General features: G+C 39.0%; 2 protein-coding genes across 2 annotated transcripts; both read right to left on the bottom strand.

Moving 5' to 3' along the window:
* Positions 1-2,774: 2,774 nt before the first annotated feature.
* Positions 2,775-5,072, bottom strand: tmem141 (transmembrane protein 141). The gene is made up of 5 exons (XM_044053683.1): positions 4,747-5,072; positions 4,498-4,564; positions 3,429-3,512; positions 3,200-3,310; positions 2,775-2,951 (listed from the first exon to the last, which is right to left on the bottom strand). The coding sequence occupies exons 1-5, from the start codon at positions 4,798-4,800 to the stop codon at positions 2,890-2,892; spliced, it is 378 nt and encodes a 125-aa protein (XP_043909618.1). The 5' UTR covers positions 4,801-5,072; the 3' UTR covers positions 2,775-2,889.
* Positions 5,073-7,046: 1,974 nt separating this feature from the next.
* zmynd19 (zinc finger, MYND-type containing 19) lies at positions 7,047-14,238 on the bottom strand. The gene is made up of 6 exons (XM_044012951.1): positions 13,978-14,238; positions 12,575-12,634; positions 12,383-12,489; positions 10,425-10,565; positions 10,070-10,250; positions 7,047-9,722 (listed from the first exon to the last, which is right to left on the bottom strand). Exons 1-6 carry the CDS (start codon positions 14,026-14,028, stop codon positions 9,579-9,581), a joined length of 684 nt encoding a protein of 227 aa, XP_043868886.1. The 5' UTR covers positions 14,029-14,238; the 3' UTR covers positions 7,047-9,578.
* Positions 14,239-16,715: the final 2,477 nt, after the last annotated feature.

The raw sequence follows: 16,715 nt of genomic DNA, 5'->3' as shown, positions 1-16,715 counted from the left end.
AAAATATTACGTTCACTTTGACTGTCTGTCCGCACAGAGCTTAGCAAAAAGGCATTTTCCAACTCTGCCCCTCGGGTTGTCTGCCTGATTCCCTGAGAGGATTTTAAAATGATTGTATAATTTGGGCTGAATGACATATTTGGGAATTTGCTCCTGGTTCTAGTATTTTAATTTGTTTTTTGGGTTGTCTGTAATTCTGTGTTATACTGTTATGTTGTTGTTGACATGAATCCCTGTGTCTCAATGGGATGACCTGTATAAATAAAGGTTACATTAAAAAGAAAATGCAATGACCTTTTAAACATATTATGTTACACATACACTGTATAACTTCATGCTGGAATTAAAGATTATGTGCTGTGGTGAATATTTTGTACCTAATAATTATTGATCTGGTCACACTTTTCAAAAATAGCCCTGACCTGTGTTCCTGACCCTTCTCTCTGAACTCACACCCTGCCCTCACAATTCAAATCCTACCCCACATCCACAGTCAAAACAAATTGCTGCCATTTCTCACACATCAGTGGCACTTTTTTCTGTTTCTCCCTTTTCAACAATGAGTCATGAAGCGAAACTTCCAGTCATTGCACAGGCCCGTGTTTATCTGTGGCCTGCTCAGACATGAACTCGCCCGTCCCATCATCGCGAGCACCAACGTACGCAGTGATGAATGATGAAGATACTGTCACTCTGTCACAAAGGACTCCCTGTAATGTCCTTGCCTGCATGTTTATCAGTCCCACTGTACAGAGGCTGGAAAACAGAACACAGAATCAGTGAAATAATCAATCACCAAAGCAAACACATGTCCCCCACCCTTTGACTGTCACTCACACACCAGTTGTTAACTCATTACTTTGAGGGAAATGATTTTGACTTTGGGCAAGAGAGCAGGCTCAAATGCTCAAATACCTAATAATACATGTTCAGAGAATAGATTGTTACACAGGCGTGGTTTTGTTCGTTCCAAATGAGTTTGTTATCTGACTTTTTTTAGACTTTGACGGCATTTCAGGCTCGATTGTTATATGAGCAAAGAAAGGCTAACTGTAAGGGAAAGGGGAGAAACACGCACAGGTTTTTGCAGCAATTCTTCTGAGGACACTGCACTGATTTCCATTCTTTTGGACCGACTAAACAAAGCATTAGCCCTGACCTTAACCATCACAACTGAGTGCCTAACCCTAATCCTAAAACCAAGTCTGAACACCAAAAAAGCCCTTTAAAGATGTGAGGACCAGCCAACATGCGCTCACTTTCCCAAACTGTCCTCACTCCGTATGGTTTATACAATTTTTTTGTCCTCACAAAGCAACAAATACAAGAACACACACACAGTCCAGTTACAGCTCAGCTCAGTGTGATCTTTTAACTAACAGTGTTAGACAAATGCACACACTCCTGCACCGCTGTTCTCTCTTTCTCATGCTGCCACGCACATACATTGCCTCTGCAACAACACCCACACACCATCTCTGTCTGAGATAGGATTTAATAACCATGCCAAGTGGTCGCTAATCATCCCAGCAATGGTCTTGTTCGTATCACTGGTCATTTTACTTCAGCTCCAGTTCCCAGATATTTCCGTCATGAAACACACTCAGTCTTTTCTCTCATTTTCGCCCGTTTGCTCGCCGTTTCCCTCTAAGTCCTTCCCTCCAGCTGCATCAATGTGCATGTGACAAAGGATCTGAGAGCTTATTCAATTCATGAAGCTCTTTTTTCCACAGAAAGAGACTTCAAATCCTGCAAATCCAGGAGGTGTTAAATCATTTGAATGACAGTCAGGGGGAGGACGAGAGTGAGAGGAAGCAAAAGAAGGATAGAATTACACTGCAGAGAAGTGGAAAGAAGAAATATATCTTAAGCCAAAGTCAAAATCATCTCTTATTCACATTCCCTTTACTATGAGAAATCCCCTCCCTTCTTCACTCTCCAGTGTGAGCTTGTGAGCTCTAAGAATTCCTTTGACTTGTTCTTTGCCTGGACTTTGGTCAGTTCATTCATTCAAGGTGGTAAAGTACGCTTGAAAGACTCTATTGTTTCAGTGGCCTGCACTGCATGGTGCAGAATTTATGTTTCTAAAACCTTATTGTACAAACTAGTTCAGCCACGCAAACAGCAGAGCGTAGTCATATTTATTTATTTTGTAGAAAACACATGCATTCAAATAAATGTTGTTTTTTGTCTTGTCTTTTGGAAGGGATGAGTTTTGCACCTGGACATGTATGCCATGCTTGTATTCATGGTCATTATATTGAGCAGTGTTGAAATAAGCATCCGCGACCTTCATGTGGAGGATAAAGCGGTAGACAGTGGATGGATGGAAATAGGCATGTACTTACATTTTTCTGAGTTTTTTGTTGGATTATATTTGCTCCACTGAAACCACTGGCAGTCCCGTCCAGCGACCTGGTACGAGAATATGAAATACTGGTAGTTATATATAAGTGGTATGCATACAGTGGCAGCTCTAATCCTATAGCTGAGGTATGGGTGACTGACTCACTGCCTCTATCCTGAAAACAGGATAATGATTTTGAAACATACATTAGATTAGGGATGCTAAAATGTCACTTGATCATTTATGTACCACAGCTTTGGTTTGACTTTGTTTTTTGATAAACAGCCACTACACCAATACAGATAATTCCTTAAATGTAAATAATTCCTGACCTCCGAGTCTGTGAAATTGAAAAGCACCACACACTTAAATAAATGATCTTAAATGAAAAAAGAATCTTCAAAGAAGTATATTAAAGAAATAAAAATTCAGGAGTTTCTTATTTTTATGGTCAGAAATAAACAATTTATCACCAGCATAGTACATTTTCTGGGAAGATTCAATTATATACAGCATACACATGTTTTGTTTTGTGACCATGTTCAGTCCATCACATCGCCATATTTTGTTTCCCCAGGTGTCTTCGATTCTTCTGGTTTTGGCTCTGAAACAAACACAGAGAAAATGACATGTTAGGCACAGAAGTCTACAGTGTGTCTTCAATTCATTTATCATGACTGAAGAGCAGAGCTGCTGTAGCTATATCCGTTTGAATAGGAAGGACCCGGGATGAAATATTGATAAATAAATGCTCTAAAAGACTTTAATAAACCAACAATTTTGTAATTTTCCAATATGGTTCCGTAAAAAGAAGTGAGCAGATTGTTGAAGTGAGCAGATTGTTGTACTCACGCAGTTGTGGAGATCTGTCTGGGATTTTTCCTGTTTCCAGCAACAGCCAGAGATCTGAGCATTTCTGACTTTCCCGGCGAGTCACTGCATAACTGCCCACTGAGGACGCAACTGAGAGAGGAGAGAGGGGAACTTACAGAGGCTGCAGCATTACCATCCCTTATATACTCAGCATAAACACATTTAGTCTTGTTAGTGTCTCTTTAAAAACTCATGTTTCACTCCTCACCTACTGAAATGAACAGGTTCCACTGAAGAGGATAAGGAAGCCTCCTCTGTAATGCCCACTGAAGGGCAAATAAACCAGTCGCTCCTACAAACATAGCACTTGGTTGTTATATAGACACATCCAGCAGCCAGAATGAACATCATCAAACTCAGTATAACTACTGATTCATATTTTCAGAAGCTTTTTGTGTGCATGTAATGTGTGAATACGCTCCATCAAGGGTGCACTTTATGGCAGACAGAGAAAACAAAACTGGAGAGAGGACTGTCTTACAAATGTAAGATAGACAGAAAGGAAAATAAATATTTTGACAAAGAACTTGCAGACAATAACCCAGCAAACAGAAAGTCAACTAGTTTTTCAAATAGAGTATTGTCATCCAATTGGGTACAAGTATGTAGTAATAAGTAAATAACATATTTTTAATATTAAAACATAAACATAAGAGCATGTTCTGTTATATCCAGTGTTATAATACAATGTATTTACATTCTGCTTTGATTGATATCTAAAGTAGAGAACAGCTCCCTCCTGTGGTGAACATTGAATAAAAATAAGTTTTCTCTGTAAATTCACACATTTTTTATCTATAGTCATTGGGCCATTCAATTTATTAACATTCAATTGGATATTTGATCAGATGATTCTGATTTCACTGATTTAGAAACACTGGACCAAAGTGTATGATATTTTGTTTTTTAAATCAAATATGATGTGTTAGTAACGGCATCAGAATCAGAATCAGAATAGCCTTTATTGTCGTTATTTTGTGGACAACGAAATTTGGGTGCCACTCCCTTGGTGCAAAATACAAATATATAAATAACAATTTTAAAAGAGAAAATAGAAATATTAACAATAAAATAAGAATAAGAAATTTTGTTTACATTTTTTCCAGAAACTATGACTATGTATAAATTAACATAAGATAACAAAATATAGAAGCAAGACCGGTGTAAAAACAGAAAAAAAAGAAGGCACTTTAAAAGAGGTGGTAATCATACCATAATAGCTGTTACTTCTACTGTGACTGACAGTGAGAATTTGTAAAAAAAGAACCAGCACTTACCAAGGACAAAGGCACCTGTCCCCTTCATGAAGGCACGAGACTGACAAGCAGCATAACTCTCCAAACCCTGAAACCAAATTGTGACATTCATTTTTACCGCTAAAATATGTTAATGCTGTTTTTTTACATACATTACAAAGGTGTCTCGGTGTGGGGGAGAGCCTAAATCTCAGTGTACTGTGACATTAGCAGGTTGCACGGATACAAGGGTAAAGACACAAAATAAGAAGTAAAACACAAACAACTCACCGGGTGTTTGGCGACTAGAGCGTCGTCCACTCTCCTGATACCGAGATTCACCATTTTGTCGGCTTTTTCTTAAGCTTAAAGTCTTGGAACAGAGAAATCACATTGCCTTTCAAAGCCTGTCAGTGGGTTGTGTTCATTACACAAAACCAAAACACTGCTGTTACGAACAACACTTCCGTGTGCCAAACAAGGAAGACACGTCAAAAGAGTAGATCTGTGGTTTGTCCAAAAACAACAGCGACATCTAAGAGAATAGAGGCAGTACTGCAGGTACGACAAGCGAAATTTTGAGGTCTTCAGGTGTTAAAATACACATTAACCATAACAAGAATATATATATTCACATATATACAATAATAATAACATAATAATAATAATACTGTTGATACTACGGATTAGGGCCACATGTACAAAAAACATTTGGAAACAAAATAACTGCTTGACTTCTGAGATAAAAGTCAGAATTCTGTGAAAAAGTCTGAATTTTGTGAAAACAGTCTAATTCTGAGATTAAAGTCATACTTCTGATTTTCTGAGAAATCTAAGAAATAAATCATAATTCTGAGATTAAAATCAGAATTATGACTTTTCTCAAGTCTTTTTCTATTTCTTTAATGTTTGTTTCACATCCTCTTCTACAATTAATCTAAATGTAAGGTTTACATTTTCAGATTAATTCTTCAGTTTTGTATTACATTTTGTAACAACATAAATAAAATAAATTAAACATATATATTTGTACACAAACACATTTAAAAACAGATTTACATAGTATTTATTATGTGCCGTGTACATAATGTAAGTTAAAACACTCACACAGGCTGATATAATCTGATGAGGACATGAGTGATACATTAGAAACTGCTCTTTTGTCCAATCAGTGAGATGAAATTCATATTCTCCACACATTTTCCCACAGGGGCGTTAGCAGTACACAATGCCACTTGTTTATTTTGTTTTATCACTCTACTTATGAATGAATCCATAACTGGCTTCAACAGTAGCGTCAGATATAAGCTGGTGACCTGTCTTTGTGTCAGTTCAGCATAGATTTAAGGCCGACCTCTGTGACCCCTCTGGTGAACTTTGACTCCACAGTGATTTGGCCAGAAGTAGAAGAAGAAGAGACAGCTGGAGAGAAGAAATCCAACTACCGCTGAGACACAAGTAACAACACAGAAGCTTAAATTACCAGATTGAGCAGCTCAACATCTGTTATTTGTTACATAAAGAGACAGACACATTGATGCATGCGCTTCAGAGATAAAAGAGATGACACCACAGATTTATAAAGCATGTAAGTCACCATCAGTGATGGAGTTAATCTGACTCAGGAGCCTGATAAAAGTCCAGTGTGAGATTTAGGACCAAAACTGAATACACATCATCTGCCGAAGGAAGGTCCACTCACCTTCAATGTATATTTGGTATATTGTGGTGGTTACGAAGTAGCGTAAGTTTTAGGATTTTATAATAACTATAAATGAAAGTGGTAACTTGGCTAATTTACAACTTTGATACAAACACAATGTAACAGGAAAATACAACCAATTAACACAGTAATTGAATGAAAGCAGATTATAATTAAAACTCGAGAAAATCTCCTAAGTCATAAGTCATAAATACCCTGATTTGAGGTTTTTAAGGCATTTATACACCATACTATAAACACTACTTTAATTTAGCATTTTACCACATTTTATGATGCTATTTTTTTGGCATTTCATAAAATATATGACTATACAGTGGCACTGTGTTATTCACTGTGTTAATATGTAATTTTCAGGCCTTTTTATTACATAGTGTTCTGTATCTGTCTTGTCACTTTTACAACACACAGTATGACCAGTTGGTATTTTTACCATGGCAATATTAATTCACATTCTATGATGGCCTTTTTAGGCATTTCATAGGCTCCTGTGGTGTTTATGTAACTTAAAACATGCATTTTTACTATACTTTTCAGTTGATTTAGTTGATTAAAAACATTTCACTTCAATTTGTTATATATAGCAAAATTAATATTTATATTATTGTCAGGCTTTTATTAAAATTAAGCAGCAGCCATATCAAAAAAATCATCAACAGGTTGGTGATTTTAGTTTCCACTGATGTATATAACATTTTTTGTCAATGAATCAATACATTAAAAGTTTTAGATAGAATATTTCTTTTACAAGTTTTTATGTGCTATTGAGGCGTTTCCTTGCTGGACTCTCTATATAGTGCACTTTTCTAGCAGAGATTTGACTTTAACATGGTTTTAGTTCTCACACCTACACTCACTCAACTCCAAATACTGAGGTTTCATTTTATTTATTATCATTTTACATTGGAAAAGCAACGGTCAGTTATCCCCAACTGTACTTCCATTCACATATTGTAGCTCTTTATTTCTAGGGTGATTAATGCGTATATTCTTACAAAACAAAACAAAAAAAAAAGATTTCAGACACAATCTGTACACTTTGTCCAAATCACGCCCCTCCTGTAAACCCATCTTTGACAAAAATGCTAACACGGTAGCCAAGTTTTAGTGCAGTGTTGAAAACCCGTTGACACACATATACAAAAGAAACAATCAACAAGTCGCATGTGCGTGTGTGAATTACATGCAGATAGGGCTGAAACAAGCGATCGATTGTTGATGATTATCAATTCATGAGTTTGAGTGACTTTAAAACTGAATACTTTGGAGTGTGGACAAAACATGACATTTGAGAATGTCATTATTTCAAAGGTTTGGGAAACACCGATCAACATTTTAACACTTTCTGATGTTTTTATGGACCAACCGACGACCTGATTTATCGATAACATGAAAGACAGATCGATGGATAGTGAAAGTAATCGTTAGTTGCAGCCCTACATGCGTAATAAGTGTCTGGGCTCCTCAGCTACAGACACAGGAGGACATGTCAAAGAAGGTGATCACCGAGAGTAATACAAGGAAGGCAGGCTATTAAAGAAAACCGACTTGGAACAATTTCACTGTCGTGTTTTAGGAAAAAAAAATAGCTGGAAACTGTTCTGTCCAGACAACCAACAATATTGAAAACTACGGGTGTAATTCAAGTTTCACACTCCAAGGCGTCTCTTGTGTGGAAGATTTTAGTGACCATGAAGGTGTGCAGTGTTTACATAGAACATCTGGAAGGGAAAACAGTGAGGATTCATTCATCCACTCCTTTTCATTCAGAATCACAAAAGGACAAATAAAACAAGTGAGAGAGGTGAAATTTACCCTCCTCGCCTTAAAAAGATGAGACAGCAAGGTCGCACACTGTCCACCATTCGTCACATCAGCCTTCAAATATCAAACAGGACAAAAGCAAGTTTCACAATCAAAGGGTTTTAAATAAATATAGCTCCATTGATAGAATTTTCTTCAAAAAAATAACCTTAAGAGTAAACCCCCGCATAAGAAAACACCCCGCCCCTACCCAGCCTCCACACCACAAACCTGCAGATGTGAATTAAAAACAAAAAATACAGTTAAGAAGACAAGCATGTGTTAAAACCCCAGCTAAGTGAGGACTGACTGGAGGGATTCACACCAGATCAACCAGTACCAAACCACAGAGGAAGAGCACACTTTGGTAAAGACAATTTCCTCCATGTTGTTTCCATAGAAAGCGCTTTCAATTTTTCCCCATCATAACAAAACTCTACTAAAGTACCAAATAAACCAGGGACAATGTCTTTAATAAATGAACTGCAAAAATTGTTCTAATACTTTTGGCATTGAAAATCGTACTACATCTTAAGTGGCAAAACAGGCTAGAATAAATTGATTCGAAATAATTAATGGGTCAAGAATGCTAGAAAAAAAATAAAGCCTTTACTTGGCAACTACTTTATTACAGAACAGTGAAAATTTGTAACCCACCAGTTTATGATTAAATATGAAATTTAAAAGTGTGGAATATGGCCCCATAAGAACAGAACATTAATCTAACCCATTACCCATGTTAACCATTTCAACGTCCTTCAGTACATATTGGCAGAACACTCACACACACACAAGCACACATATATACACACATGCACACACACACACACACACACACCCACCCACACAACCACACACAATACTGGTAGTGAGGTTCAATCAGTGAAATCTATTTAATGTGTGTCTTGGCTGGCTGCATGGTGAGGACGACAGACAATGAGGCGGCGTGGGTGCTGATGACCATGAAGACGGCAGCCATGCACACCAGCGAGGTCAGAGAGGGAGCAATACAGTGAAAAGGTCCATGTCCAATTGTACCAGCTCAACGACTGGTACTGTAGCCCCTGGGTCCCCTCCCCCTTCCCCCGGTAAGGTACATCGTCACCACACCCAGCAGCCCGGTGGAGGAACACAAGTGGATGACGAAAACTGTCCCATGTTCAAACTGTGGTCCAGAGCAGCATGTCCAGTCTGTCAACAAGACAACTCCCACCCTCCCCTCCCCCACATACAAAACCATAGCAGCAGGTAGATCTCAAGGGTCTGCCTCCTCGAGAAAAACAAAACAAAACACAAAAACAAACAAAATAATAATTATTATAATAATAATAACAATAATAATAATAATAATAATAATAATAGTACACTTTTCCCGTCATCAAAATGAAAAGCAAGCTATGGAGAACTACCAGTTCTGGGAAGTGGCAGATGTCTTTTTGCTTAATTCTCCCTCCTCTGTCTTCTTTACCTCCCCCAAATCCAATAGATTAAGCAACATTGTCCTCTGTTGTTAAGTCTCTCCTCAGCAAATTTTCCCCATTTTGCACTTCATACCCCTCCATACTCCTTCCATCCTCTCCCAGGTGAGGATGAAGGCGGATCATCGTTCGGGCTCCGACTCCAGGGCCAGCACTCGCTTGCGCTCGCGGCACTGCTTCTTGTGGGCGGGCCAGTCCCTCTGCTGGCACTGGGAGCCACAGTAACGCGCCACCTGGCAGCGACCACAGATGTTGAACTCCCGCAGCTGTGGAAAGATGAGGAGCAAAGTCACTGTTGGTGCTGCCATTCATACTATTAAATGCTGTGTTACTGTGGAAAGAATGTCAACTGGACAAAAAAAAAAAAACTTCTGAGAGGTCATAACTTTTGTTTAAACCTAAAGCAAACTTTGATTTATTATTTTCTATACTAAAACAAGGAGGAACGTTAACAATGATTACATTTTAATTGGCATAGAACAATCAAGCCATGGCAATTTGGTAATTGTGTTGTATCCAATTGTAATTTTGGTTTGAAAACAAAAGTGAGAAGCCTTTGTTTAATATACAGCACAACTGCTTAAACATGAAAAACAACAGTCACAGAACATACCCTCCTCTCAATGAGTGAACAGGGAGGATAATGACACTCGTAGTAGGTACAAGAGCACTCCTCTTCCTCCACCAGCTCCCCGTTAGCGTTGTAGTAGCGTGTGCGGCTTAGCTCCAGATACTGCTCCTCCACCGGGTCAGCCGGCACCTGCTGGATGGCCAGCCAGTACAGGGACTGCTCTCTGGACACACGAGAAGAAGAAATATTACATCAAAATGTATAGTACATCTGTGACTTTTGAGTCCCACTTCTCTATTCTTCTAATAACTTCTAATTTGTATTTCTCAGCACAATCTTTTCCTCAGGCACAAGCCAACTTGGGGCCCACTCTATTGATAAATGTTATGTTTCTTACCTTTGCTTGCTAGAAATCTCTTCTGGCTTGGGGCTCCAGCCCACTGGCACCAGTCGTAGATTGTCTAGCCTGTTGTCCACCGTTACAGAGTTGATGTGAATGACTTGAAAACTGGGTGCAATGCCTCCTCTGTGTTTCTCCCTGTTTCATGACATGTATCCAGGTCAGAAGTGCAACCATTTATAAAATGACATGAGTCGAACTTAATAATATAACAATGGTGTGATTGGCTAGCAAGACCACATAGCTTCAAAGAATAGTTCAGTTTGTCTTAAAGTGTAGCCGTGTGAAAGGTTCTGGCACATTATCAACATTGATTTTGCACAGCATGCAGTTTGTGAATTGCTCACATGCACCAAAGCCCATAGAGAAAATCAGGCGGTGCGTTTACATGCATGTTAAAAGTCCAATTTTAGTCAGACTAAGACAATTATTTATTAAATTTTTTTAATGTCATGTAAACACATAACTAAAATCGAACTGGACTAACATACTCGGATATAATATAAAGGTCAACAGGAAACTTATTCTATAAGCACTGACTTAGAGAAAGATAGAGCGCCACTTGTGGAGGTGGAGTCAACGCTCTCTGCCTCAGCAAGTTATCCAATTGCCTGTCTTAGTCTGACTTCAGCCTTGATTACACTGTGCATATAAATGTACCGAGTGACGTCACATCATCACAAAGCAGTTTGTTGATCCCTGCAAAACCTCACACACACACACCTCAAAACTGTTCCTTTAACGCTGTGCAGTCACACTAGTCAACCACACCACTGCTGGATTCTAAACATTCTCATTAAAAATATCAACAGCTCATTTTAAAAGCAACACAATATGATACTATGCAAACATCATCATTCACTCCAATCACAAGTCAAAAACACACATCACTTGTCCATTCAACCAGCATATTTTTGAGGAATCGGTGTATTGTGAAGCTTTACACTTAGTAAATAAGTTATTTAGAGGGGTTAGTGTAGGGTCAGCAACAGTTATGGGTCTACTGGTCGTATCCTGCCCCATACAGAATCAAGAATCACGATATATCGTCATTAATATTGGTATCGGCCGATGTTCGTAATTTTTTAACATATCGGCATCGGTCCAATTAGTAAAACTGCGCCGATTTTAACAACCAATGTTTATACCCATCTAATTGCTGTTTGTGTAAGTGTCAGAGGCCATGCGTGTGTCAGTGACGCAAGCGCAGCACAAGGTGTGCGTGTGTGTCTGTGTGTGTGTGTGTTGAGGAGAGAATGTCAGCGGTGTGGGCGATTTTTCAGGGTGTCAATAGAAGATACGCGAAAAGCATTATGCAACACTTGCAAAGTAATGCGAGGAGGGTTCCGCGTCAAGTCATTCAATACCACAAATTTGATTATGTCATTTGAAAAACCGCCACCCAGACGTACACAAACAACGGCAGGAAGCTAACGCTAGTAACATTAGGCAGCAGACAAAAAAGAAAGCAGCGCAGCTGGGACTCGACCAAAGGAAGACATTGGCCAGGGCAATAACGATCAAGGTAATGGAAATGATTGCTCTTGACGACCAGCCGAGGGCTCCGAAGGTTGATAGAGCATATTGAACCCCGCAACAACCTGCCAAGTCGGCGCTACTTTTCCAATGTTTTGCATTTGAATAAATATCTGGTTGCCATGAATACTGGCAAGTTTGATAAAGTATTTTAACATGTTTTTTTTATTATGGCAGCTCTTAGTAGAGCTTGTCAGGTATTGTTTCTCATACCTGTGGTGTAAATAATAAATAAAGGAAGACATTCACATAAATTCAGCTTGCATGATTTTCATTCTGTACAAACTTTTATCATCTCAGAAACTTTTTTTTAAAACATATATCGATATCGGCCATAGCAGCAATATTAATATCGGTATCGGTGGAAATAGTCATATCGGTTTATTCTAAAGATGTTTGATCACAAAGAAATTACTTACCAAAGCAACTCATGCAGCGGCCTCCCTGCCCAGCGGCCTTTACCAATGTCAAAAGCATAAGCGAAGATCTTAGCTCCATTACCATCAGCATCGACCTCCATGCGTGCCTGGGATTTGAACAATGCAATGGTTTTATTATATGAACAATCAGCAAAGCAATGACAACCATAACTCACTCATGAATGAATTTACCTCAAAGGCATAGTTTTCCACCAGTGGTATGTCCTGCTCATCAATTAGAGTGTATTTTGTCTGAAATTGAAAAAGCAAATTCACAAACTCAAATCAATGACATTTACTGGAGCAACAATTTTATAGCAACAAACAAATCTTTGTCAGAAATGTGAACCTGAAACGGCCAATAAAGAGCCTGAATATATAAACTCAAATACCTCATAATACAAACAATGTGCCACATTTGTCTTCTCATCAATGATCTCAGCTTCAGACATTAAGAAAATAGGTCAGTAGACTGAAATGTTAAGATGATTCAAACCTTAATTCAAGGTTAATTAGCTATTTCTCCAGTAAGTTAAAGTGCACTTCTTTGAGCATAACAGTAATTTGTGCTGCCAGTTCCTTATTTACAACTGGATGTGTAAAAACGAGGGTTTCATAACAAATATTAACATAAAATGTTTTTTTTTTTTTTTTTTAAAGCAACAGCTAATGTCAACCTTTATAGAGCTACATGGGCATCGTCAGTGGGTGGGACACTGTCGCCCCACGCTTCCACGAGCAATGAAACGGTTGTTGTAGACAAACATGCAATGTGAAGCTCTAGTGTCGGACAATTGTGTGGATTTTCAACCGCCAGCGTGGAAAGGAGAAGCGTGACAGCCGAGTGGAATACTGTCATTCAGCAGGTGGGCGAACTGAGCGGTCTGCACCGTTTATCCAGAGCGTGAGAGTCTTGTGACACCAGCAGCCAGGAGCGATTCTTTATCCACATTAATGAACAGCTCCGTGGCTGAATCACAATAAACTACAAAATCTAAAAATAATAATAATTTGCATGCACAGCTGTGGTTAAGACTGTGCTGTTATATCGGTGCTTTGTCACGTTGCACAAAATAATCAGTTTATACACAGTTACATGCCGACGGCTTCCTCATGAGCGGACCGTGTAATCCAAACAGCAGCTAGCGCGGCACTGCTAACTCAGCCCCCCGACAGCTAACGTGAGCCGTTGTTGACAAGAAGCCACCAGCGCTCTGTGTTTGAACAACACCCGACACCGACACCGACATAGAAGTCACTGCGAGGCTTCATTTTTGGCGTTACTTCATCGTTTAATGATGGCTCACAGCTATCCAATCCTGCTACATGCTAGTTTGCGTTAGCTGCTCCGCAAGCCTGTGTGGCAGTAGATGCACAGAAAACCAGTATGGCTCGGCACGGTCGGCTTTTATAATTCGCTCAAAATTACAGCTAAAATGGGCAAATGTGAGATAGTGCCGTCGGTTAATGCATGCCAACCGGTTGCTGAGTAGACTAATGGCTGGTCAATGTATCTACTTGTGTTTTTCCAGCGTATTCTGTGATCCCGCGGGCCCTCCCCCGGCCGCACATGGCAGCCGTGGAATCAAGCTCACCTTCCCGGCCACACGGCCAAGCCGTACGATCCCGAGCTTAAAATCCGACATCAGGAGGATGGAGGGTGACGAACGAGAGGCGTGGGGTCCAACCTGAGGGTTAGTGTGGTGTATAACTCGCCGGGGCGGCCCCTTATTCCCCAATACCAGCTTGAGTCCACTGGTTGGGTGTTCGGGATGACTCCGAGCGGCAGCCCAGCCTCGGTGACACACACATACACCGCTGCTGCTGCTGCTGGCGCAGGAGAACCGAGTGAGCTGCTGGGGGCGGGGTCACATGAGCCGCTCACCTCACTGTCCAATCACAATGCACGTTCTCTTTTCCTTGACGGTGGACGCAGGATCACACTGTCCAATAGAAAACGAGTATCTCTGTTACACTCGCTACGTCATCACACTCTCGTGACTATTTCCATTCACGTTCCCGCGAAATGTTTGAGGCGTCGTCGCTAAATGTTAACCGGTGTGTTGGTTTATGACGTTTATCACGAAAATAAGCTTGATGCAGACTATTGGCTACGCCATGCATCTAAATCTGCTATACTGCTTTACACTAATGTAAATAATCAATCAATCAATCAATCAATAAATCAATCAATAAATACATAAACGTGTGCAAAATGTATGTTCTCTAGTTGTTGATTTTGTTGTATATGTGTATGCATCTATGTTTTAAGATTATTGCCTGTAACATGTTCTTCATTTGTACATTGTGTCGTCATTGACTACCTGTGAAGGTATGGATATTACATTATTTTTAGTTCGACTTATTGCCAGCAATTTAAAGTAATTTTAACTGGAATGGTTTTGAGATAAAACATTTCCGCCCTTTAAAATAAGTAAAATCACACATACCATATGGACTATATGTAAACTTTTAACCCATTTAAAATCCACACATTCTGATGCTGATATTAAGACTACTAATTTGATAACAAAGCACCAGGGGTCCACAGTGTGTCATATTTCTGTAAATCCTGCCCCAATATTGTTTTAATGTGCACTAACCACAACAATTTTGCACAATCAGCACCTGCAACAGCCCTTGGAAAATAAGTAATTTCATGAGATAAAACACTTTTTTTTTTTTACCTGTCTGTCTAAATGACTGCTCATTTGAATTCATCAGTCTAAATTACCTCCTGTACCTTGTTTTGTTTCACCTTCAGGACAGCTTCAGGAGGCTGATTTGAAATCCCATCACATCGCGTCATGGTCCAGTCAGTAAGATCCGCGAGCACCCTCTGCTGATCAGGATTAGTATTACATTGAAAACCATTTTAAATTGAAGAGAGACAAAAAAAAGAAACAGATTAGGAAGATCTTGAGTTAACATTTCTAAATCATCAATTGCCAGTTCAGTTCTGATTATTGTTTACAGTCTACTATCGGGAATAAAAAAAAATCTAATATATCAAATTACCTACTTATGTAAATTAATGTATTGTTTTAGTAAGATACATACACATTTAATTATGTCTAGTTTAAATGTTACACATTGAAAAGGAAAACATGCACATTGTTAGACATGCAGCTTGTGACAATTAAATAAGTAGGAACTTGGGAAATAATTAATAAGGAATGAGTGGTAAGTGTTTAAGTTTGCCCAGCTGCAATAACAGCTTTATTTCACCTGTTAAAATTCAGAAAACCACCTTTTGACACAGGAAGAAAGACATTTTTTATTTATTCCTTAATTGACTGCCTATTTTCCCCATTTTCCCTGTAACCTTATAATAATAATGCATTTTATTTATATCACACTTTACATGTACATCAAATCTGAAAGTACCACATAGTAAAAGCAATAGAAGGACACACAAAAACACCCTTAAAAGCACATTAGAAGTCCACATATAAGCTATTGATATGCTTTTTGAAATAAAAAAGGATTTAAATGTTTCTTAAAAGATTCCACAGTCTGTAGGACTCTCAGGTGGTCAGGCAGGGCATTGCACAACCATGGAGCTGCTGCCTGGAAGACTGTCTCCCATTGTGTGCAGCTTTGTCCTGAGGGGGATTAGACGCTGACTGCTGTGGAGTTTGTGGGGGTTTGAGGAGTTGTCAAAACTAAGAATTAGGGCTGCAACTATCGATTATTTTCATAATCGAGTAATCGTTTGGTCCATAAAATATGGAAAAATGTGGATCAGTGTCTGGGACACATTCAGTCAGGATCGTTCAGTCAAAGCAGTTCTGATCAACCCTCCTCATAATTTCTTGTGCAATTTCAGTTGTATAATGACATGTATAATGACAATAAAAGATACTTTCCTTTCCTAAATGATGATGTTCTCAAATGTCTTGTTTTGTCGATAAATGATTCAGTTTTAATGATTTAATGATTTCTTTGTTATGTGGGCAAAGAAACCAGAAAACATAAATTAATCGTGTTGTTTCAGCCCCTACTGAGAAGACCAGTAGAATTCACATGTTCACTTCTTTCTCACAAACACAAATACAGGACACTATTGTCTGATACGTGATCCTCTACCTCTTGCACTTACTAGTTTTACCATTTACAAAACAGTCTTTTATGATGGTTTAACAATGGTATCCTTGTGCCTCAGCTGTTCTCAAAGTAAAATGCGTGGAAACCAACCCAAGCCATGATTCTGTCAATAACTCCTATCCCATTACCCACAGGTATGGAGCTGGAGGGAGTGGGAGACCTGTTGTTCCTTGTGTTGTGTTTATTTTCCCTCTGAAATGTTACTACAACAAGACAAAAAAGGTTA

This window comes from Solea senegalensis, linkage group LG21 (genome assembly GCF_019176455.1).
Source record: "Solea senegalensis isolate Sse05_10M linkage group LG21, IFAPA_SoseM_1, whole genome shotgun sequence".
NCBI classification, from domain to species: Eukaryota; Metazoa; Chordata; class Actinopteri; order Pleuronectiformes; family Soleidae; genus Solea; species Solea senegalensis.
Note: the sequence above shows the minus strand (reverse complement) of the source record. Positions and strands in the feature narration are given on the sequence as shown.

Coding starts and splice junctions, on each gene's coding strand:
- tmem141 (XM_044053683.1), bottom strand. CDS start 4,800: ATGGTGAATCTCGGTATCAGGAGAGTGGACGACGCTCTAGTCGCCAAA. Junction 3,311..3,428: donor GAACCTGTTCATTTCAGTAG/GTGAGGAGTGAA, acceptor CTCCTCTCTCAG/TTGCGTCCTCAGTGGGCAGT. Junction 2,952..3,199: donor AGACAGATCTCCACAACTGC/GTGAGTACAACA, acceptor TGTTTGTTTCAG/AGCCAAAACCAGAAGAATCG.
- zmynd19 (XM_044012951.1), bottom strand. CDS start 14,028: ATGTCGGATTTTAAGCTCGGGATCGTACGGCTTGGCCGTGTGGCCGGG. Junction 12,635..13,977: donor TTGGCCGTGTGGCCGGGAAG/GTGAGCTTGATT, acceptor TTTCAATTTCAG/ACAAAATACACTCTAATTGA. Junction 10,251..10,424: donor GAGATTTCTAGCAAGCAAAG/GTAAGAAACATA, acceptor TCGTGTGTCCAG/AGAGCAGTCCCTGTACTGGC.